General features: G+C 46.3%; 1 protein-coding gene across 2 annotated transcripts in view; it reads right to left on the bottom strand.

Moving 5' to 3' along the window:
• The window catches only part of LOC128822737 (transitional endoplasmic reticulum ATPase-like), a 59,832-nt gene that overhangs the window by 16,210 nt on the left and 18,903 nt on the right, over positions 1 to 24,719 (bottom strand). For both annotated transcript variants that reach the window (XM_054004551.1, XM_054004552.1), the window contains one exon: positions 4,693 to 4,905. In XM_054004551.1, the coding sequence (XP_053860526.1) occupies positions 4,693 to 4,905 (213 nt within the window). The remainder of the gene's footprint in view (positions 1 to 4,692; positions 4,906 to 24,719) is intronic.

The following is a 24,719-nucleotide window of genomic DNA, read 5'->3' as shown; positions in this document are numbered from 1 at the left end:
GACAGAAGAGACTCCTATCCTTAAATGAGCTGAAAAAATTCTTTTTTAGAAGTGGCAAACTGACTGATAATCACAGGTTTTATCTCTTTATGTTGTTAGTGAGAAGGAAAGAGGGGCTGGGGGAAGAAAAGTGTTCTAAAAGTTTATTTAGTTCTTATAATTCTTATTTTAGTTCTGTTAATAAAGTTTTCTTTATACCCTTTAAAATTTTGAGCCTATTTTGCCCCTCAAGCATTTTCTCCTAATCCTTATCTCAACCCCATGAGCTTTAGTGTAACTGGGTTTTTTCCCCCCTCCTCTGCTCCAATTATAGCAGAGGAAGATGACTAGACGATTTTCGTGAATGCACTGGCGTTTGGCCAGCGGTCAACCCACTACAGGGAGGGAGTGCCAAAACCTGCCTTCTTCAGAGAAGACGTTCCTTTTGGGACATTTCCTCCTAAACTTGTCTCAAACCAAGACATTTAGGCACTTGAGTATCAGTAGGTAAGAAATATCAAATGGAAGGGGGAAATCCAATCTGTCTTCAGCTACCTAATATGTAGAGTTATAGGGAAAAGGGAGCTATATCCTTCTTCAAAATGCACAGTGTTATAAATAACTATGTATTTGTTTGCTTTCGCTATTATGTATTAGCTTTTGCAAATTATTATTAACAACGATTTTGATGTAGTACAGTTTGTAATCACTTTTAAACTGTTTTAGATATAATTTGTCAGCTTTTGTGGCCATTTCCCTGGCCATGTGTACCTTATCTATGTATTAATGTGATAAATATATATTGTAGTTTAGGCTTTCGCAAAATATTAAAATAGAGACTATGGAATGTTAACTTTTGCAGGATGCTTTTATTTTTAGCTAACTGACAGTAGTGAGAATAACTTAGATAAGTTTGTGGAAATAGCTAAAACTGTATGATTAGATAACATTGAAGGAACCACACAGATAACATCGAAAGAAAGGATGTGAAAAGGACTTCTGCCACTGACCCTGGGGCTATCAATAATTCCCCGTTTGACGTTATGAGGAAATGGCATGCACGTTGTGAGGAAATGGTATACATGTTGTGAGGAAATGACATACACGACTCCCAAAAATCAAAGCTACACTATTGCACGACGGGTCAGGGGTCGAACAAAGCTAAAGAATTTCCGGAACATGTAAAAGTACTCAGAGGAATGTTTGAATATGTATAATCTTCATGAATATGCATTTAACGAATGTAATGAAAAAGTATATAAGAAATTTGTTTTAAGCTAACGGTGTGCTTTTGGCAGTTTGCCAAGCACCCCAGCACTGGATATTGTCCCTTTTATCCCTTATTAAACTTTTAAAAATGTTAAAGAGTGAGCCTTGTTTCTCACACACAGCAAAAGGATGAAAGACCAGAGACACAAATGGCTGCAAAGAAAATTGCAGTCAGAAATAAGGGGGGAAAGAATCCTCACAATGTGAGAGCTCAAACACTAGCACAGGAACCAGAGAGGTCAGGGATTCTCCATCTTTAGCACATGTTCATAACACAGGGCCCTTGTTGGAGGTTAGGTTTTTCTCTTTTTTTTTTTTCTTTCTCTCATGGAATTTTGTCCCATTTGTTGCTGAGAGACAATAACCACAAATACTTGAGAGACAAAAGATGTGGCTGGGAGGAGGAGGAGAGGGAAGGGTGCAGCTGGCTACTCTCTTATCTGAGGGGTTTTCTCTTGGGAAGGGCAGAGATACCGCGAGATTTTGGCCTGGGGGTGAGGGGCTGGGCTCAACTCCTCTCTCTCTTGTGCTTGAGATCAGAGGGAACAGTTGAGCTGCTGCAATCGCTGCCACTGCAGAGTCCAGCCCATTACTGTTCTATCCTACTGCAAGTGAGTCTGCACTGAGACCTTATTAACACCCTATCTCTCTGGAAAGGACCTTCACCATCTACTCAGGTGCCTCAGGGGAAAACCCAGGCCCCTGAGCCCCTCCCCCTCCAAGGGAGCCTTTCCTGGCAGCGTTTGGAAGCCCAGCTTGCTGCTGCCCAGCCCCACCGTTTTTCTGCCACTGCTCTGGGGTTTTCGCTACACTGCAACCCAGCACTGTGCCTACCAGGACACCCCGCGGCTCCTGCTACAGATGAGGAGTTTCTGATACATTCTGTTTGCTACCCCAGGTCTGCTCGTCCCTGCCATTCCAGCTTACTGCTTCCGAGGCTCCTGCTACAGCTCATTTTGCTATCCAGAGGGGCACCAGGACTAACTGCCCCTGCGTGAGTTTGTAAAGGAAGCCCCTTTTCCATCTCTTCTGCCGGCTATGCCTGCCATTACCCACGTGAGAGACAGCTGAGGTCATGCCACAGCGCCTCCTGCAGCCGCGAGTGAATCATTGCACCTGCCCTGCCCAGACAGGAGTCAACAGTGCCCCTGCCGGCCGTGACCGTAACTACACCAAAGGGGAACATGCTTGACAGCCGACAGAAGGCTGTTACTGGGTTTTCTGGTTTTGTTTGCCTTGTTATATGTGGATATTCTCAGCTCAGTCAGAGAGAAAGAGAAAGGTTTTCTAACCAGGCAAGAGCCTGGGAAACAGTTGGGAAAGAATGTAAATAATTCTCTAATCTGTCTTGTTATTCACGTTGTTTATAGATATGTTCTGCTACTGTGCGTCATTCACTGCACACCAATGGTGTGACATGTTTTTACTCTAAGACCAATGAAATTAGTCTTCTCGATGTTCTCTATATATAGAGTGGTACATTTGAAATAAAGAGAGAGTTCATTTTCTTTGCCTTCTGATCTGGAGTTCTCTGTTCCTGTCCTGCTCAACAGCGTCAGTTATACACATACATATTAGTAAAAAACTGTTATTTTTTCCCATATCTTTGCCTGAGAGCCCCTTAATTTCAAAGTTATAGTAATTCAGAGGGAAGGGGGTCTTATTTTCCATCCCAGCAGAGGTTCCCACCTTCCTTGGCAGACACCTGTCTTTCAAACCAAGACAGTCCTAAGCAATCTGATTGAATTTCCAAGCTACCTCCCTGCTCTGGACAAACAGCTGAACCAGATAGCCTCTGAGGTTCCCTCTCAAGCTAAATTTTTCTCTCTCACTCTCTTTCCAACTTTGCTCTTTCAGCACCTTCCCTGACCACAGGAATGAGGATTCTCAGGATAATCCATGCAGATAACCTCCTGGGACAGGAGGTCACACTATCTACAGGGAAACTGGGCAGTGGAAGTGGGCTCCTTTGCAAGCCATATATATTGCAGGAATAGAATAGAATAGAATAGAATAGAATAGAATAGAATAGAATAGAAAAGAAAATTTCAGTTTGAAGTGGCCTCCAATTATCATTTCGTCCAACTGTAGAAAAATAAGAACCCATAACATCCTTTAAAAATCTGTAGATGGTGATGGTTAATGAGGTGTTGAAATAAGTTTTCAGGGATGCAGAGAATATCTATGCCATCCTAATGCTAGCCTCCCTGCTAAGACACTGGGGCATTTATAATCCTGTAACAACAGATACAAATTCCAGTGGGAGAAAACCATCTAAATATCTATATTGCCAAAGAGAATTCATACCTGTCTTAAGTTGCAATGCAAGGTGTAACCAAAAGTATGTATTCTATTACTATCTCTTAAAACCAGGTCGGGCAGTGTTCTTTATCTCTTCCACAAACAATCCTCCTTCCAGGGGGATATCTTCTGTTAATGAGCCATTGAGTCTCACTGCATGACTGATAAAATTACACCATCCCATTGTGAGATGCTCCACCCAAGGGGAGGAGCCAAGCATTCCTACCTGGATATAATCAGAGATTTGGAACACCACAGGCAGCCTTTTTCGACTAGATTCCCAGAAGACCAGACCCTTCTACATCACCACTGGACCTTCAGAGGAAACCTACACCCTTGTACAGGATCACTGCTTCAACAGAACTACATCTGTCACTCCAGAAGGACTGCAGCCACCACTTAACCAGACTTCTACCAACACCCTGACCAACAAGGTGTGTGGGTATTCTCAGCTCAGGCAGAGAGAAAGAGAAAGGTTTTCTAACCAGGCGACAGCCTGGGAAACAGTTGGGAAAGAATGTAAATAAATCTCTAATCTATCTTGTTATTCACATTGTTTATAGATATGTTCTGCTACTGTGCGTCATTCACTGCACACCAATGTTGTGACATGTTTTTACTCTAAGACCAATGAAATTAGTCTTCTCGATGTTCTCTATATATAGAGCAGTACATTTAAAATAAAAAAAGAACTCATTTTCTTAGCCTTCTAATCTAGAATTCTCTGTTCCCGTCCTACTCAACAGCATCAAAGGTGTTAGGTTGTATTCTGTCTCTGACAGTGTTTTTTGTACTACTGCATTTTATTTTAATTTTCCTAATAAGTTGTAGGGTTTTTTTTATTTATACATACTAGTAAAGAACTGTTATTCCTATTCTCATATCTTTGCCTGAGAGCCCCTTAATTTCAAAATTATAATAATTTGGGAGAAAGGAGTTTGCATTTTCCATTCCAAGCAAGGCTCCTGCCTTCCTTAGCAAACACTTGTCTTTCAAACCAAGACAATACCCTAACATCAAAAGAGCAGCCTCTGCTCTCAGTGCAAGCAAGGAAAACAAAACCAGGCCAGTAAGATGGGTGCAGTAGAGGGTTTGGGAGTACCTCAGCACAAACATAACACAAGGAGTAGAAGAAATACTTACTTTGTCAAAGATCTCACGCACGTTGGCTTCAGACTCACCAAACCACATGGTCAGCAATTCTGGCCCCTTGATGGAAATGAAGTTTGCCTGGCATTCATTAGCAATGGCTTTGGCCAGGAGTGTCTTACCACAACCAGGTGGCCCATAGAACAGAACCCCTTTTGATGGGGTCATGCCAAATTTGAGGAATTTGTCTGGGTGTTCCACAGGATACTGAAAGAGAACCAAACAAACAAATTAAAATCTCTCAATATAAGCTAGAACAGGACTATATCTTAGAATCACATAATTGTTTGGGTTGGAAGGAACCTTCAAAAATCCTCTAGTCCACAGGCAGGGACACTTTCCACTAGACCAGTTTTGTTTCTGCTCCTACCAGAAGCACTACCTGAGATGACTTGTGCAAAGCATTGGACAGTGTCCCACATGCCATCCTGGGCTCTAAACTAGAAAGATTGGGATTTGATGGGTGGACCACTCAGTGGATAAGGAATTGGCTGGATGGTCACACTCAAAGAGTTGCAGTCAACAGCTCGATGTCCAAGTGAAGACCAGTGAAAAGTGGTGTCCTCAGGGACCAGTGTTGGGACTAGCACTATTTACCATCTGTGTCGGTGACATGGACAGTGGGATTGAGTGCATCCTCAGCAAGTTTGCCAATGACACCAAGCTGTGTGGTGCGGTCAACATGCTGGAGGGAAGGAATGGCATCCAGAGGGACCTGGACAGGCTTGAGAGGTGGGTCTGTGCAAACCTCATGAAGTTCAACAAGGCCAAGTGCAAGGTTGTGGATGCTGACAGTTTAGTCAGAGAGAAACAGATAACTTTCCCAGGCATCATCCTGGGGAAGTTGTAAGAAAGCTCAGAGAAAGAATTAAAACAATTCTTATCTTAACCTCTGCACCTGGTGTTTGTGAACATGTGGAATGTTTGTACATGATGTTTATGGAAAGGTATTTACAAGAAGGTGTTGTTCCTAATTAACCAATGGTGTGAGGGGTGTTGTTTAAGTACCAATCAGGTTCTGGGTGAATGATTCTGTCTATAAATGTGTGTAGTTTCTAATAAACCTTGCTTCATGCCTTCTAAGAAGCATTGGAGTCTGTGTCATCTTTTCCTTGTCATTCCTAACTCAACAGCAACATCTGGTTACCCCTCCAGAAACTGCAGGATGAACGGGATGCTTCGGATCGACCCCACCGGGAGACGCCGCAGTGGCCCCGCCGGTCCTTGCAGGACAGACTGGATGTCCTCTGTCCTCCATTTAAGAGTGGTAACAGTGATTTTCCCCGTGCCTCCTTGAGACAGCTGGTCTTTTCATGACCACGGGTAGCAGCCCAATGCCAAACAGCTAGGGTGGAACGGCTTTTCCCAGCATAGCTAAAGTGTTTACATCCCGGGGTAGACTACTGCTGCGTGCGGGCTGCTGGGAAGGGTTTCCTTCAATATGGGGAACCAACTTTCTACGGAAGAGATTAGTTATTTCTGCATGGAAGGATGCTTTGCCACGTAAGGGGGTTCCTGTGTCAGATCATTCCCTGTGTGCCTTACTTGCCTGGGTGAGGTCCCATGACTTTTCAGTAGACGCAAACACTGCATTTAATCCAGAGACTTGGCCACTGCCTGTGGGACGAGGTCATCAGCGGAGATAAGACCACACCTCAGTTAGCAGTTACCTGGGGAGTCTTTTCGAGAGCTTTGCAAGGTTGGACCCCAAGGGGAAGTGAAACGGAGATGGGGGACTGAGAAAGTGAAGATGCTCTCTCCATGGACACACACACCCTGGCGGGAGAGGGAGCCGGGCAGGGGGCTGCCGGCTCTTTATCGGCTCCGCCCGGACCCTCGAGAGTCATGGAGATTCCCCACAGAATATATCCTTCGCCCAGGGACTGTGTTCCGCTGAAATATCCTTCTCCTGTGACGCCGCCCCCGACGACTTCGGTAGCCGTGTCCCGATTGGACCTGGCAGAGCGTTCCCCTCTATTCGCGCCACCTTTGCCTCCCCCAGCGCCACAGGTGGCGGCCGGGGTGTCCCTGCCACAGCCAGTGATTCTGGCTCCCCCTGCACTGCGAGACATCACGGGAGGCCCTCGCCGCAATTGGTTTCGCCCTCCCCGTCAGCGCCAGTTTTCTCTGCTCCGCAAGCGGTAAGCAGCATGTCCTTGTCACGGCCTGCTACACAAGCAGCTTAGCTCCACCCACCGGCCCCTCCCCTCTCTGCACCACAGCTGGCCGGGAGACAGCCCTTGTACGGCCAGCCAGCTTCCCAGACCCTGCCGCCGGTTCCTTCTTCCCTTGCACTGCAGGAGGCGGTGCAACCGCCTCCACCACCGGCGAGTGACGTGGCTGGAACGACCACCCCTTCAGCTCCTCCGTTCCCATCTGCGGAATGAGTGCAAGTGTATGCACCACCCCCCCCCCGCATCGCCATCGCTTGCCGTTGTGCCTTTGTTCCTGCCGACTTTGTTTCCCCCGCCAGTCCCCTCCTCCTCTGCGGTGCAAGCGCAAGCGGCAGCACCTTCACTGTCGACAAATGATGCGACCGGAGACGCGATCTCTTCTGCCCCTCCGCTTTCACCTGCAGAAATGGTGCAACTGCCTGTGCCTACTCCTCCTCCCTCTGCTGCGTGCGGATCAGCAGGCATCATACCTCTTGCAGCTTCACCGCCACAGCCCGCACCGCCCGCCATGGCCGGGTCCCCCGCTCCGCTGGCTGCTGCCAACTTCCCTGCCTCAGGGCTTGCAACCGGCTCCACCGCTTTGGTGCTTCTAGCCAGCCCACCATCCTCTACCTCCCGCAGGCTGTCCCGCCCGCCCCCATCCCGGGACACGGACAGTGACAGCTACAAAGATCGGCAACCTGCCCCCCACCGGGGGCGTGGCCTGGTGGCGGAATGCCGGCACCGACAAGCAGCGACATCATACCAGAGTCATCACTGGACATTGCCCCCTTGTCGGGTGACCGTGTGACCGACGAACCCTTGCCGGTTTTGGGAATTGGTCAAATTGCGGGCTCTGGAGAATGGGGATTGAGACCTGTTAGAGAAGGTGGGAATGCCCGGGGGCGGACTCATCAACACGATAAATGCGGAGGAAGGGGCCACAGGGGACAGTCAAGTAGTTAATCCAGCATCTGAGGAGGGGACACAGGTGGATCAGGGAGGCAATGCTCCGTCACAAGGGGGAGTCCAAGCCTTTCCCGTGTATAAAGCTGTCCCAAATACAGGACAAGCCGACAAGCACGGTGTCATAGAATGGCGAGTCGTGCAGGATTTGCAAGGTAAAGTAGAAAAATATGGGCTTGGTTCTTCACAAGTTATGCAAATTATCTGAGTGATAAACACTGACCTGCTTTCTCCATTTGATATTAAACATATAACTCAAAGATTGTTCCAACCTGTACAATTTAAAGTTTTTAAGGACAACTGGAGGAAGATGGCTGATAGGGCTGCAGCAGAGAACCTGTGATTGCCTCCGAATGATCCCAGGTATGCTGTGGGAGTGGATGCTCTCATGGGGAAGAATGCCTTCTCTAATCCTGATCTTCAGGCTACCCGGGACCCTGCCATTCTCGAGCAGTCAAAAGATAGGCTTTGGAGCACTGTTAAAAACTATAGAAACAGCCGCTCCCAAAACACTATATGTGAAAATAACTCAAGGAATAAGAGAACCATTTCTACCATTTGTTGAGAAAATTGCAGCAGCCCTGGAAAAGCAGGTTGAGGATGATAATTTGAGGCAGATTTTATGTAAGCAATTAGCAAGAGACAACACAAACAACAATTGTAGGAAGATCATGGATGCTCTTCCAGGCGACTCAACATTAACAGACATGGTCCAAGCATGTTCACAAGTAGGTTCTGTAGACTACAAAATGTCTGTTTTGGTGGCTGCTTTACAGCCAGGCCAGACATCCTCAGGGGATGGACAACAGAAACAGGTGAAAAATAAGGGCAAGCAAAACCAGGGAACACAGAAACAGAAAAGAAATAAGAATAATTTCTTGTGTGCTAAGTGTGCAAATACAGATCATTATGCAAACCAATGTAACTCTAAATACCATGCCAATGGTCAGCTTTTGGTAGGTTCGGTGTTGGGAAGGATGAAAGTTTGACAAGAAAGTTTAACAGATATGTATGCTTGGCAGAAAGATCTCTGAATGTAGAACCTGAGAATGGAATAGAGATGGAAGCAAGTTTTGATATAGAAGAACAATAGATGTATAAATTGAGGTTTGCTGAGCCAGTCTTGCTGGACAACTAAGAAGGCAAAGATTATGTCGAGTTGGAAAGAGGCTTTATGACTTAGAGCAAAGGATAAGCTGACCACAAACAGAAAGGTGTCTTTACCAAGCAGAAAGATACCACAGGCAAACAAGACATGTTGATTTGGCAAGTAGAAAAAAGGTCTCAGAATTTTCCACTGCAAGAAAACTGAAAAACAACTTCTAGCTTAAACTGTAACATACTAACTCATGTGATTGGATAGTATTAACCATAATATGGTAATGACAGTAGTTATGATAGGCTATAGGTAAAAGTAAAGGTATAGATTGGTTCTTATGTATTAAGATGGTCAGCAAAGTATATAATGCAATGTAACCAAAACTAAAGCATCTTCAGGCTTGTCGACAGCTGGAGCTGACAGCTGTAGGCGCAGGCTCTGTCACTCACGACCCCAGACTGTTGTAAAATCTTGGATACAATAAACTGCATTTTGAAGACCCGCCTGAAGTCCCGCATCTCTCATCTCAGGCTCTTACTGTTCAGGAAACGGGAAGACAAGCGCAAAGGGGAACTGCGCTCTGACACAAATGATTCCCCAGGGCATGGTACCAGCACAGGCTTACTCAGCCAGCTTAGGGGTAGCACCCACGGAGCAGCCGGGGTGGATGTGCACACTGCAGCAACAATCATCTTAGAATCTTGTTGTGTATATAAGGTTCCTGTGGATGCCTTTGGACCTTTGGGTCAAGGATTGAGTGCACTGCTTGTGGGAAGATCTAGTGCCACCCTCCAAGGAATCTTTGTGCATCTAGGTGTCATTGACTCTGACTTTAAAGGTCAAATTTGTGCTATGGTTTCCATGCCCACCCCCCCGTCACTATCCCGGCAGGGACTCGTATTGCTCAACTTGTGCCTTTTCAGTCATGTGTCCCCAGGACTGACCAGCGGACTCGTGGAGATGGCGGCTTCAGATCCACAGGACTGCCAAGAGTCTTCTGGACTGCAGATATTTCTGCTCAGCGACCACAGATGACATGTATCCTGATTCTACCGAGTGCCAGCCTGCCTCAGATCCAGCTCTGAGGTTTGATTGACACAGGGGGTGATGTGACAAGTCATTTCCTTCTCTGCGTGGCCTCCTACGTGGCCTTTGGCTTCCATAGGTTCGTCCATTGAAGGGGTGGGGGGTGCAACACAGACCTTTGTAAGTCACCAGTCTGTGCTGATGAAAAACGTAGATGGGCAGACAGCTATAGTTCGGCCGTGTCACTGCAGCTCCAATCAACCTCTGGGGGTGGGATGTACTGGTAGCCTGGGGGGTTTTGATTGGGACACATTTTTGATTGGGGTCACTGCGCTGAAGGGTGCAAAGTATCCTACGCTGCCTTTACGGTGGTGTCATAGTTTGGAATGGGAGGAAATTCAGGGAAGTGATGCAAAGCTTTTTGTGTAACTGACAGTCTGTTGAAACACTGAGAAGCTGGACATGCCTCTGTGAAACACGCATGTTAAAGACAAAAAAACCCAGGAACTCTCCCTTTTCCTTTCCGGTCAGGAGCAAGGTAACACAGCTGGGTGGTGGGCCCCGTCCTGGGCTGGGCTCACCAGCCCTGCTGCGGGGCTGGGCTCCCTTTCCCTGGGCCGCCTGCCGGGTCCCCCTCCCTTCCCCCATCTGCTCCCGGACAGGGAGAGGGGGTGCCGCGGGCCGGATGGAACTGGCATTACTAACTTCTAACTGCTTACTACAACTCCCCAGCCCGGGGCCCAGCTGCACCAACTGCGCCCTGGGAACAGCCCCGGGGCGATGCCGGGATTTTACCCCCGTGGAAGTTGCCCGCAGCAACCATCGGGCAGGGGGGAAAGAAAAGGCCACTCCCCCAATCCCGGCGTGCTGCTGCCGAGTCTTAGCCTAGCTGATTAGATCCCAGCCGCCTCCCCCAGCTGCCATCTATGCCATCTAGAAGACCCAGCTCGACTGGGGGTCAGGTGACCATTTGAAGAGCCCAGGTGTGATGTTAACCCTTTCAGTGCTTCAATCCTCCCTCGAGTGCGAGAAAGGAACAAGATGCAAGCATGTAAAGGAACAACATGAAGACATCAAGGTCAGTGAGGAAGGAGTTAAGTCCCAGATGGGAGGGAGGAGGAGATGCCTTGTTTTTGGAGCTGAAATCCTCTTGTAAGCTATGGAGAAAGGACTCTTTTTCCTTATAATGCATGAAACTATGGGGAGATTAAAGTGTTCAAATTGATATCGAGCAAAGGCCTCCATGCTAAGATAAGCAGATGTTGAAATAGCTGTGATCCCACTTGAAGTTTGAACAGAGACAGAGAGTAGTCTTCTGCTTCCAGGAGAAGAAGAAGATCTCTGTTCCCAGGGATGAAGATGATTTTAGAAATAGATAATGAGAACTTTTGCCTTTGAAAAGCTCACGTTTAAAACAATACCCCATAAGTCAACATGGCCCATAGACAAGCTGTGGGAAGGCTTGTGGAAATGGGAAGGATTTCAGGATGGCAGGGTTCCCCAGGTGGCTGCTATTCGTGATGAAATTGAGAACCACTAGAGAACTGTTTTTTCCTCTTGTGGAGAAGTCTCCATAACCTTAACAAGAGGGACTTCTCTCTCTCCATGAACTGAAGAAAGACTATTTTGGGGTGGTAAACTGACTGGAAATCTTAGGTTTGGTTTCTTTACATTGTCAGTGGGAAAACAAAGGTTGTGGGGGAGAGGAGAAGTGTTCTGAAGGGTTTGTTTTGATTCTTACTACCTTTTTTTTCCTTCTAGTTACTTTTAATAAAATTCTCTTTGTACCCTTTTAAAGTTTTGAGCCTGCTTTGCCTTTCTCCTAATCCTATCTCACAGCAGGAAGTGAGTGTATTGGTGATGAGCCAGCACCGAACCCATCACAGGTGGCTAGCGAGCAGACCCATCTGGGAGAACCAGTGGCCCCTGACAAAAGAAAAATTGGTTGCCCTTCATGAATTGGCTCAGAACAATTGCAACAGGGACACACTGAGCCTTCTACTAGTCCCTGGAATACTCCTGTCTTTGTGATAAAGAAAAAATGTGGGAAATGGAGGCTGTTACAGGACCTCTGAAAAATTAATGCAGTGATGGAAAGTATGGGAGCATTGCAGCCTGGTATGCCCTCACCCACCATGCTCCCTATGGGATGGGAAATTTTGATCATTGATTTAAAGGATTGTTTCTTCACAATTCCTTTGCATCCTGATGACAAACCAAAGTTTACCTTTACTGTGCCTGCAATTAACAATGCTGAACCTGTGTAGAGATATCAATGGAAAGTGTTGCCACAGGGCTGTAGAAACAGCCCGACTATTTGTCAATGGTATGTGGCTCAGGCCTTGTCCGGAGTCTGGGAGCAGTTTCCTGATGCATATTGCTATCACTACATGGACGACATCCTGGTGGCAGCATCCACCCAGGATGAGTTGCTGAGGATACAGCCTCAGCTGTTCGCTGCTCTGCATTCTTATGGACTGCAAGTGGCTCCGGAGAAGGTTCAACAGCATCCTCCTTGGAAATATTTTGGAGTCAAAATTCTGGATCAAACCATCCAGCATCAAGAGGTGCAATTCACAGATTCTATTAAGACTCTGAATGATGCCCAGAAATTGCTAGGTGTCATCAGTTGGTTACGTCCTTATTTAGGGCTAACCACGAAACAATTGTCCCTGCTGCATAATATTTTAAGGGGGGACCCTGACCTGAATTTATCGTGGAAATTGACTCTTGAGGTGTGACGAGCGCTGGAGGAAGTCCAACAAGCTGTTTCTGTTTGTCAGGTTTATCAAGCAGATCCTTCCATTGATATCACTGTTTCCATTACCAATCCAGATTTTCATCCTACAGGTATCATTGGCCAATGGAGTAACAAATAGTCTGATCCTTTGCACATTTTGGAATGGGTCTTCTTGCCCCATCAACCAAAAAAGACAGCACCCACATTGTTTGAATTAATCGCTCATTTGATAATCAAATGCCGTCAACGGTGTTTGCAATTAATGGCAGTTGATCCCTCAAAAATTATTCTTCCAATAGAGCGGGAAGTCTTTGAATGGAGCTTCATTAACAGTACTCATTTGCAAAGTGCACTGCAAAATTTTTCAGGGCAGATTGCTATCATCTGCCCAGTCATAAGTTATTGCAGTTGGCAAAATCAACCAATCTGTCTTTGAGGCCAAAAAATAGTCGGGTGCCGGTGCAAGGACCCACCGTCTTCACTGACAGCTCAGGAAAAACAGGGAAAGCCATTGTTACTTCGAAGGATCAATCTGGGTGGCAAGTGCTGGAAGGCCATGAGTCAGGCTCGGCCCAATTGGCTGAGTTAAAGGCTGTTGCCATGGCATTCCAGAAATTTTCTCAGGTGCCTCTGAACTTGGTCACTGATTCTGCTTATGTCGCAGACATAACCAAACATTTGGATTGTTCACTTCTGAAAGAAGTCAATAACGCAGTTTTGTTTCAGTTATTGAAAACTTTGTGGTGTGCAATTCAGACCCAAGTTCATTCATATTACATCTTGCACATTTGGAGTCACACCAATTTACCAGGTTTCATAACAGAAGGTAATGCCAGGGCTGACAGGTTGGCTAACCCTGCGTGGGTAGCACCTCAGCCTGACAAGATTGCGCAAGCCAAAGCATCACATTATTTTTTCCATCAAAGTGCACATACCCTGCAGAAACAATTTCAGTTAACACCAACTGAGGGTCGTGACATTGTCACTTCTTACGCTGACTGTCATGGACTTGCTGCACCTTTACCAGCCGGGGTGAACCCCAGAGGCCTAAAAGCCTTGCAGCTTTGGCAAACAGATGTCACTCATATTGCTGAATTTGGCTGACTTAAGTATGCGCATGTGTCTATTGACACCTTCTCCTCTGCTATGTGGGCATCTGCTCACACTGGAAAAAAGGGTCGCGACATGATTGCCCATTGGAGGATGGCTTTTGTGATTTTGGGTATACCTTCTTCTGTGAAAACTGACAATGGTCCCACCCATGTCTCGCAGAAGACGCAGCAGTTTTTGCGCTTATGGGGAGTCTCACATAAACTTGGTATTCCGCATTCTCCAACTGGTCAAGCTATTGTTGAACACGCTTATGGTACTTTAAAGCATGTTCTGGAAAAACAAAAAAGTGGAATGCCCGGAGAAACCCCACACAGCCAATTGGAAAAAGCTCTATATACAATCAATCGTCTTACAGTGCCACAAAATTCAAACAATCCTGTCATTTTAAATCACTTTTTCTCATTGCAGTCTTCAGGTGAGACACACCTGCCTCGAGTGAAAGTCTGGATACGGGACCTAACCACTAATAAGTGGGAGGGCCTGTGTGAGCTTATCACTTGGGGTCGTGGGTATTGCATGCATTTCCACAGATACTGGGGTATGGTGGATACCTGCAAGATGTGTTCGCCCTGAATTGCGACACCAAAACCAGAATGTGGCCAACAGGCAACCTTCAAACGATGATCAAGATGACAATCATCAATCAGATGGTCCCTCTACGAGTAGGGAATGAGCATTCTAACTTTTTCTTTGTTTCTGGAAAAGGGTTGTTGACAAGTTAGACTGCCAGTTTTTTGAGCAGACTAACAATGTTTTATTACCGTATTAGAATTAGTAAGGATTTCTTGTAAGAAGGAACAACAAGACTTGATATTGGTAAAAGGATGTGATTGTAAAGAATTCGATGGTATGTGTTGGAGAATCTCCCTGACCATTCTAAGTCAGCGTCTGATTGAGGTTCTGACTGATAACTGGCAAATTGCTAAAGGGACCTCTTGAGCTATGTTTGTTCTTCTTCCTGCAAAGGGCCCCACAGAGGATTACAAACACCACCTTCCGCTTTAAACAAAAAAGGGGGACCTGTGGATGCTGACAGTTTAGTCAGAGAGAGAAACAGATAACTTTCCCAGGCATCATCCTGGGGAAGTTGTAAGAAAGCTCAGAGAAAGAATTAAAACAATTCTTATCTTAATCTCTGCACCTGGTGTTTGTGAACATGTGGAATGTTTGTACATTATGTTTATGGAAAGGTATTTACAAGAAGGTGTTGTTCCTAATTAACCAATGGTGTGAGGGGTGTTAAGGACCAATCACGTTCTGGGTGAACGATCCTGTCAATAAATATGTGAAGTTTCTAATAAACCTCGCTTCATGCCTTCTAGGAAGCATTGGAGTCTGTGTCATCTTTTCCTTGTCGTTCCTAACTCAACGGCGACACAAGGTCCTGCACCTGGTTGGGGCAATCCCAAGCACAAGTACAGGCTGGGAAGAGAATGCATTGGGAGCAGCCCTGTCGAGAAGGGCTTGGGGGTGGTGGTTGATGAGAAGCTCAACATGAGCCAGCAATCTGCACTCGCAGCCTAGAAACTAACTGTGTCCTGGGCTGCATCAAAGCATGGCTATCAGGTTGAGGGAGCAAACAGCTCTTGTGCAGGCACATCCTGCAGCAGAGCAGGAGATTGCAGCAAACAGTGCGTTTCTAAAGGCAGGGTAACCCCAGGAGAGCATCAAGACCCATGTGGAGCTTGAACAAGAGCAGTTGACTCAGCATGGGTAGGGCCAGGAGTGACAGCAGCTGATTTAAGCTCAGTCTGTCACTCACAGAGGTGAACAGCTCAGGTGCAGGAGCCCCCAGGGAGCATGAGAGACCAGGAGCACAGCAAACAGAGGGGGCAAACAGGACATGGCATGTCAGTCAAGGTGGGGCACAGCAATTTGCCACTGCAGTTGACAAGGAAGGGCTCCTCTCCATAGGAGGGCCAACATAGTAGCAGTACCAGAGAGCAGGAAATAGGAGCAGCAGTTAATGGCAAGGAGCAAAGGAAGCCCCTTCTTTCCCAGTCTTACTAGTGTGAGCTCCCAACGTTATGGTGATGACACACTGTAGAGCTCATTCCCCAGTGGCTGTTGGAGTTGCTGCACCAGTGGCAGACCTTCTGACAGTACATGTAGCTCTGCAGGCCTCTGGTTGTAAGGAGTGCCTGATGCCTGTCTGGGAAGCTGGGGCTGAGTCATCTTCTCTGCAGAAGGTGTGTCCCTGTCAAGGAGCTATGTCACCAGGTCAAGGAGTTATGTGAGTAAGCAAGCAGACTGCACAGCATTCATGAAGATGAGAAAGAGATAGGATATTATCAGAGACCCTACAGACTCAGGAGTTTCAGTCCCGCTCTACATTGGAGATGCATGTAGGCTCTGCATCATGTCTCAAGAAATCCAAAGTCAAAAGAATGCTGGAAACTAACCACTCTGTACAAGGAAGAATTCTCTTTTTCCTCCTGAAGACTTGCTATTAACAAACAGGTTTAGTGCCCTCCAAGCCAAGGAGCTGGGTAAGGATTCAAGCAAAGCAGTAATATATATTTGTTTTGAGATCTTGCAGGAAAAAAGAAGCTTGGGAAGTAGCTGAAAAGAAGCCGTTTGTCAGACTCCAGAGCAAAGGACTACAAGCCTACTTAGGTATGGCTGGATGGTGTCAGTTATGGATTGACAGTTATGGGGTACAGGCAAAACCCTTGTACGATCTTCCACCGAAAAATACTTGGTATGGACTCCTGAGAGTCAGAGGGTCTTTGAAGCCCTAAAAGAACCTTAATGACAATGCCTGCACTGTGACTCTTACATTTGAACCAAACCATTTGAGTTATTTGGGCATGAAAAGATGCACCTGGCACTAGGGGGACTGGTGCAGCATTTGGGGTCATGGAAGCAGCCTGTCCAAACAATTGGAACAAAAAGGAAGACATTGGATATTGCCAGCAGGATGCTGAAATACCAGCAGGACATTGTTGAGCTGCTTAAGGTAACCATTGCTTTGAACCCAGCCATGTTTCTCCAGGCTTCAGAAGAAGTCCAGAGACCTTTGAACCATGACTGCCTGGTAACCATTGGACAAGTGTGTTCTGGCAGACTGGATCTCAAGAGCAATCCCATCCAGGACCAGGAACTGCACCTATACACCAGTGGGAGCAGCATGGTACGAAACAGAAAACGGGCAGCTGGGTATGCAGTGGGAGCCTCTACCCAGACAATAGAAGCCCAGGGTTTACCTTTTAACACATCAGCACAAAAAGCATAAGTAATGACTTTACAATGAGTGCTAGAAATCACTGAAAGAGTAAACAGATGGACTGATTTAAAATATGTTTTTGGAATAATACACACCCATGAAACCATATGCAAGGAAAGGGGATTGTTATCGGCACAGAGGTCTCCTATTAAGTACAAAGAAGAAAATAGTCAACTACTACAGTGTGCAAAACTCAGAAAAAGTGGCCATGATGCCCTTGTAAAGCCCATCAGTTTGGAGACTCCCCAGTTAATACAGGGACTCAATTAGCTGACAAAACAACTAAAGAGGTTGCTGAAAAAGGTATCCTTGCACTAATACCTAGCAAAAAGTTGAATGTCTGGGAACAAAAACCAAATTATAGTAATCAGGACAGGCAGTTAGCCCCATCATTAGAAGCAATGGGAAATCTCAGCAGGTGATTGGTAACCTCATGTGGGCAGGTAATTGTACCTCCACAATTAATGTATAAGGTAACAGAACTAAAACATCAGGAAACACATTAGGAAATAGAGAATATGGTAACTAGTTTATCAAGGAACATAGCACAAAGATGACAGAAAATAATAGATTAGTTGTTGAAAAATGTGTGATTTGTTTTGCAAAATAATTCCAAGAAAGGAAAAAGGCCACCGCCGGGATAGTAAAACAGGGGAATTCACTAGGTGATAATTGGCAAATTGATTTTGAAGAACTGCCCAGGCAGAATGGGGACTGGTACATTTTGGTATTGGTAGATACTTCTTCTGGATGGCCAGAAGCTTTCCCATGTTGCACCAACAAGGCAAGGGAAGTCTCAAAGATTTTGCTGAAATTAATATTTAATAGCACTGGAACTAACTCTTTTAAGTCTTAAAAGGTACAACACTGTCAACAGATCATTTGGGCTAGACTTGCCTGTACATCCTTTCTGACCAGGAGATACAGTGTATATCAGAACCTTGAATTTTGGACCAGTTCAGGAGAAGTGGAAGGGACCATATCAAGTCCTCCTGGTAACCTACACTGCACTCAAGGTAAAAGGAATCAAACCCTGGCTTCATCACATGTGGGTAAAACCATCAACCATACGTTAAACACAGCAGAAACAAGACTGACTAACACCTTGGAGGTTTTTCATCTAAATCCTAAAATTTCAGGTATAGAATATGATTTTCTAGGGGGATACTATTTATTGGACCTAGATGAAGATGATAAATAATTGCATATTTATAATAATAATAGAAACGACAATCTTAAATTCTTGGAAGGGGAATATGGTCCTAAAGTCAGATTACAGAATGTAACTTCTATAACAGCTTGTTTACCAATACCAATCTCTGCAGAAAATCCAGTTCTGTGGGGAACTTTAGTCAGCAATTTGACAAAAATCTGGGAACACATGTGAGAAGGATACGAAAACTATAGTGGGATGGATATAAAAATCCATCTTTACTCCTCCTCAAACATTTACCTTTAGGAACAGACTAGCTATACACAATTTGACTCTGCAAATGGAAGCTTTAGCAAATACAACTCAATTGGGGTTTGCTGAAATAAATGACCAATTGCAAGGCACAACTAAAATGACCTTACCAAACAGATTTGCTTTAGATTTATTGCTACTACATGAACATGGAGTATGTGGATACTTGAATTTAAACAATATTTGTTGCATGCACATTCTGAATGTGACTGCTAAATTGTATGATCAGATAGAGAGGATAAAATCAGTTGCTGCATCTAGCAGAAAATTAGGGACAAAATTAGAAAGTAACTGGTTAAATAAAATATTTAAAGGACTTGCATTTTCTCTGAGTGGTTGGTTGGCCTCACTTTTGCAAAGCATAATTGTGATCGTAGTAATAATTGTGATTATGATGTTTGCTTTAAGCTGCATAAAAAACATGATGGCTAATGCAATGCAAGGAACTTATATGATGTTATTAAAAATCAAAGTAAGGCTTATGAAGGCTTAACAAGACAATCTTCACAAGCCTCAAAGGGGGGGAATGTTGCCAGATGAAAAATTGTCTACACCTGCTGAGCTAACACAATGCTTGTTCTCCAAAACCCACTGGCCTATGGAACTGCACAATGCCCATTGTGTAAGAAGGAGAACTGGAAGATCACCAGTCCCAGTGCCCTGCCAACTTGACCAGATCAGGTATTACATTGGGGTCCTCAATCACTAGCAACCACCAGAGACCCCCAGGACAAAAGAACACATACGTAAAGGGGAGGGAAAATATGTTAATGATTTCAGGAAAATGATTATGATATGCATGTTTATTCTGGGATAATCAATGAATATGTATGTAAAATACAGTATATAAACAGAAACTTTCCTGTACTCACTGTGCTCAACTTCAGGAGGAGCTATCCCTTCATGCATCTGGCCAAATAAGGAATGCCTGCTTCTTAATGCTACATTGGTGTTAAGGAGTTTTTTATTTTACCAAATTTTTGGTAACAGAATGATGTGCTGCTTGACCTCATACTAACAAACAGGTAAGGCCTTTTTGGAGATGTAAAGGTTGGGGGCAGCCTTGACTGTAGTGACCATGAGATTGATGAGTTCAGTATCATGCGAGGAAGAAGCAGGGCAACAAGTAAGATTGTAACCATGGACTCCAGGAGAGCTAACTTTAGCCTCTTCAGGGATCTTCTTGGAAGAATCCCATGGGATAAGTCCTGCAGGGAAGAGGAGCCCAAGAGACTTGGTCAATATCCTCCTGGCTCAAGAATGGTACATCCCAATGAGCAAGAAATCAGGCAAAGGGGACCCAAGCAAAAGCAGGAAACACAGGAGATGGAAGCAGGGTCAGGCCACTTGGACTGAATATAAAGAGGTTGTCAGAGTAAGTAGAAAAGAGACAAGGAAGGCCAAGGCCCATCTGGAATTAAATCTGGCCAAGGATGTCAAGGACAACAAGAAGGGCTTCTTCCAATACATCAGTAACAAAAGGAAAACTAAGGCTAATGTGAGACCATTAGTAAATGGAGAGGGGACCCTGGTGACAGAGAATGCAGAGAAGGCAAAGTTATTGAACGTCTTCTTTGCATCAGTCTTCACTGACAAGACCAGCCCTCAGGGATCTCTGACCCAGGAGACCAGGGTAAAGGAATGTTGGAAGGAAGACCTTCCCTTGGTCAAGGAGAGTTGGGTCAGAGAACACCTAAACAAACTTGATATCCACAAGTCAATGGGCCCTGATGGGATGCATCCACGAGTGCTGAGAGAGCTGATGGACACCAGAGAGAGGCTGCTCACAATCATCTTTGAAAGGTTGTGGCGATCAGGAGAGGTGCCTGAGGACTGGAAGAAAGCAAATGTCACCCCAGTCTTCACAAAGGGCAAGCAAGAAGACCCAGGGAGCTACCAGCCAGTCAGCCTCACCTCAATCCCTAGAAAGGTAATGGAGTTCCTCATTCTGGAGGCCATCTCTATCCACATGGATGACAAGAAGGTGATCAGGAGTAGTCAGCATATATTCACTAAAAGGAAATCATGCTTGACCAACCTGATTGCCTTCTATGATGAAACAACTACATGGATGGATGAGGGGAGAGCAGTGGATATTGTCTACCTTGACTTGAGCAAGGCTTTCGGCACTGCCTCTCACAACATCCTCATAGGCAAACTCAGTGTTGCGGTGTGTCTTCTCCCTCCTAGATATGTAAGCCCTTCCCCTTTCCCCCACTCCAACCCCTGCTGTGAGCCCTACTTGTCAATCTTGGAAGAAGTCCAGACAGGGCGTCGAGTGATTGGTAGATTCAAAAGATTCCCCCTGCCCCCCAGGGAGTATTGGGCAATCTAGGTGCCTTTTTCTCCCTGGGACCCATCTCCCCTCACCTGGTTGGTTAATCCCCTGCCCCTGCCCTCCCCCCTGCCCCCAGGATAAAACCGGGCACCGGCCATGCGGTCGGGTCTTCTGTTGGAGCTGTTACTGGGTTCAGAAGCTCGTAGCTGGAATAAACACTCTGGATTTAACCCTCTGGCAGAAGTGACTCCTTCCTTCACCATAGCCCAAAGTCTCTCCACTGAGGAATACCGTCCACTGGGGTTTCTGGCAAGCTTTCAGCCACCTGCAGCCTCTGGGTGAGCCAAAGGGTGTCTCTGGGGTTAAACCACCCCAGCTGCCGCCATTGAGCTCAGCAACGGGGCAAGCCCAGGCGTGTTCCTGCAGGAAATATTGGTATCCCCAATACTCAGGAAGTGTAGACTGGATGAGTGGACAGAGGTGCATTGAGAACTGGCTGAATGGCAGATCCCAGAGGGGTGTAATCAGTAGCACAGGGTCTAGTTAGAGGCCTGTCACTAGTGGTATCCCCCAAGGTTCAATACTGGGCCCAGTATTGTTTAACTTGTTCACCAATAACTTGGATGAAGGGGTAGGTGCCTCCTTAGCAAGTTCGCTGACAACACAAAGCTGGGAGGAGTGGCCAATAGCCCAGAGTGCTGTGCAGGCATTCAGAAGGACATCGACAGGTTGGAGAGATGGGCAGAGAAGAACTGTCTGAAGTTCAACAAAGGCAAATGCAGGGGCCTGCGCCTGGGGAAGAATAACCTCAGGCACTGGTAACAGGCTGGGGGTGACCTGCTGGAAAGCAGCTCTGCAGAGAAGGACCTGGGGGTCCTAGTGGACAACAAGCTGTCCATGAGCCAGCAGTGCCCTTGTGGCCAAGAAGGCAAATGGGATCCTGGGGTGCATTAAGAAGAGCACTGCCAGCAGGTCAAGGGAGGTGGTCCTGCCCCTCTACTCAGCCCTGATGAGGCACATCTGGAGTGCTGAGTCCCATTCTGGGCTCCTCAGTACAAGAGAGACATGGAGCTCCTGAAGCGGGTCCAGTGGAGGGTGACAAAGATTATTAAGGGACTGGAGCATCTCTCTTATGAGGGAAGGCTGAAGGAGCTGGGCCTGTTCAGCCTTAAGAAGAGACAACTGAGAGGGGACCTCATCAATGTGTATCTGTATCTGAAGAGAGGATCATCAAGAGGATGGACCAGGCTCTTCTCGGTGGTGCCAAGCAATAGGATGAGAAGCAGCGGGCAGAAACTGATGCACAGGAAGTTCCACCTGAACATGAGGAAGAACTTCTTTACTGTGCGGGTGACTGAGCACTGGAACAGATTTCCCAGAGAGGTTGTGGAGTATCCCTCACTGGAGGTATTCAAGAACTGTCTGGATGCAATTCTGTGCCATGTGCTCTGGGATAACCCTGCTTGAGCAGGGGGGTTGGACCAGATGATCCACTGCAGTCTCTTCCAACCTCAACCATTCTGTGACTCTGCCCCCCTGCTCTGCTCTTCTGAGACCCCACCTGGAGTACTGCATCCAGTTCTAGGACCCTCAAAATAAGGATGTAGACCTGCTGATGCAAACACAGCAGGGAGATGATCAGAGGGCTGGAGTACCTCTCCTATGAAGACAGGCTGAGAGACCTGGGGCTGTTCAGTCTGGAAAAGGCTCTGGGGAGATCTTAGAGCAGCCTTCCTGTACCTAAAGGGTGCCTACAAGAAAGCCAGAGCGGGACATTTTACAAGTACATGTAGTGATAAGACAAGGGGGAATGGCTTCAAACTAAAGGAGGATAGATTTAGATTGGATATTGGGAAAAAATTCTTTACTGTGAGGGTGGTGAGGCACTGGCATAGGTTGCCCAGAGAAGTTGTGGATGTTCCATCCCTGGAAGTATCCAAGGCCAGGCTGGATGGGGCTCTGAGCAACCTGGTCTAGTGGAAGGTATCCCTGTCCATGTGTATTCGGTTTGCATGGCCTAGTTTTGGTAGCGGGAGGGCTACAGGGGTGGCTTCTGTGAAAACCTGCTAAAAGCTTCCCCCATGTCTGGCAGAACCAATCCCTGGCAGCTCCAAAGACGGACATGCCGCTGGTCAAGGCTGGCCCAATTAGAAATGGTGGTAACGCCTCCATGATAAAATATTTAAGAAGAAAGAAAAGTTATTGTGCAGATGTAATTGCAGCCAGAGAAGAGTGGGGTGAGAATATGTGAGAAGAAAAACTATGGAGACATCAAGGTCAGTGGAGAAGGAGGGGGAGGGGGTACTCCAGGCACCAGAGCTGAGATTCCCCTGCATCCTGTGGGTAAGACTATGGTGAAGCAGGCTGTCCCCCTGCAGTCCATGGAGATCAATGGGGATGCAGAGATCCACCCGCAGTCTGTAGAGGACACCCATGCCAGAGCAGGTAGATGCCTAAGAGGAGGCTGTGACCCTGTGGGAGGCCCGTGGAGAGAAGAGCCCTTGCTGGAGCAGCCTGTCCTTAGACAACTGCACCCCATGGAAGAGTGATTCAAGCTGTAGCAGTTTGAGGACTGTTGCCCATGGCATGGACTCACGTTACAGCAGTTCACATTTAGCTATTGCTCGTGAGATGGACTCACATTGGACAAGTTCATGGAGAACTGCCTCCCATGGCGAGGGACCCCACAGTGCAGCAAGGGAACGACTCCTCTCCATAAACAGTGGAAGAAACCACGGGTAATGGACTGACCAAAACCCCCATGCCCTGTCTCCTTGCACTGCTGGGGTAGGAGGTAGAGCTGGAAAGGAAGGAGGGGTGGGGGGAAGGTGGTTTTTTAAGGGTTCATTTTACTTCTCATTGTCCTGCTCTGATTTTGTTAGCAATAAATTCAATTCAATTCATACTCTAATTAGAGCCTATTTTGCCCACTATGGTATTTGATGAGTGATCTCTCCCAGTCCTTGTCTCAACTCATGAACCCTTTGTTAAATTTTCTCTCCTATGGCCGGCTGCAGAGGGGAGTGAGAGAGCAGCTTTGGCGAGTGCCTGGCATTCAGCCAGGGTCAACCCACTACACCATGGCTGGGAGGTTTGGAATGATCTTTGAGGTCCTTTCCAACCCAAATAATTTCGATTTCTGGTGGTTTAAACACAAGAGTCTGCCTGCTCAGTGCCACTGGTGTTTTTAAATGGGCACTGGTTTGAAAAGCATCACAGCTAAATTGTAAAGCCTATGAACTAAGTGCCAGTTCAGGTAGTTTTCCAGCACATTTAACCCCAACTTCTGTCTGCCCTGCAAAAGCAAATGAGAACAGCTAGGTCATTATCTAACCTATTTTCTCTGCCCTCCAAAGACAGTCAAGATGTCTGATGTGAGCATTTATCCTTCCAACATGATCAGAGATAGGTGATGATTTTAATGCCAGAAGTTAGATTGAAAAGTAGATTCTTTTATTCACAGACAGGCTGTTTCTACAGTGCAACTGAAAGCAGGGATGTATCAAACCCAAACCACCCCAATTCCACAGACCGTTCATGACTTTGTTCCAGTTTCTCCTTTCATAGAAGGCTTCAATTACTTCTCACCTCTATCTATGCTAACACTGCTGCAAACTTCAGAGGCTCTCTGCATGAGAATCTTCATCTACTTTCTAGCATATTAAAGCCATCACATAACAGGATTCTTGGCAGCAGTGCTATTGCTAGTCTCCACTTAAGAGAAGCAGAACTGCTGCTGTTCCTGCATGTAGCACAACACCCACCCAAGATGTCCCTGTATACTCAGCTCAGGAAAGCCTGATGCTGCTTCCCAGCACCTCCCTCTCCCCAGGTTCACTAAGATGGAACAGCATGATATTTTCAGTCCATTACACAAAAATACCATATAAACTTTGCATTTACCCTGGTCACAGCCCGAACAGGAATGTGCAGAGGTTCTGAATTTTATTATTGT

The sequence above is a fragment of the Vidua macroura genome (genome assembly GCF_024509145.1).
Source record: "Vidua macroura isolate BioBank_ID:100142 chromosome W unlocalized genomic scaffold, ASM2450914v1 whyW_random_scaffold_38, whole genome shotgun sequence".
NCBI classification, from domain to species: domain Eukaryota; kingdom Metazoa; phylum Chordata; class Aves; order Passeriformes; family Viduidae; genus Vidua; species Vidua macroura.
Note: the sequence above shows the minus strand (reverse complement) of the source record. Positions and strands in the feature narration are given on the sequence as shown.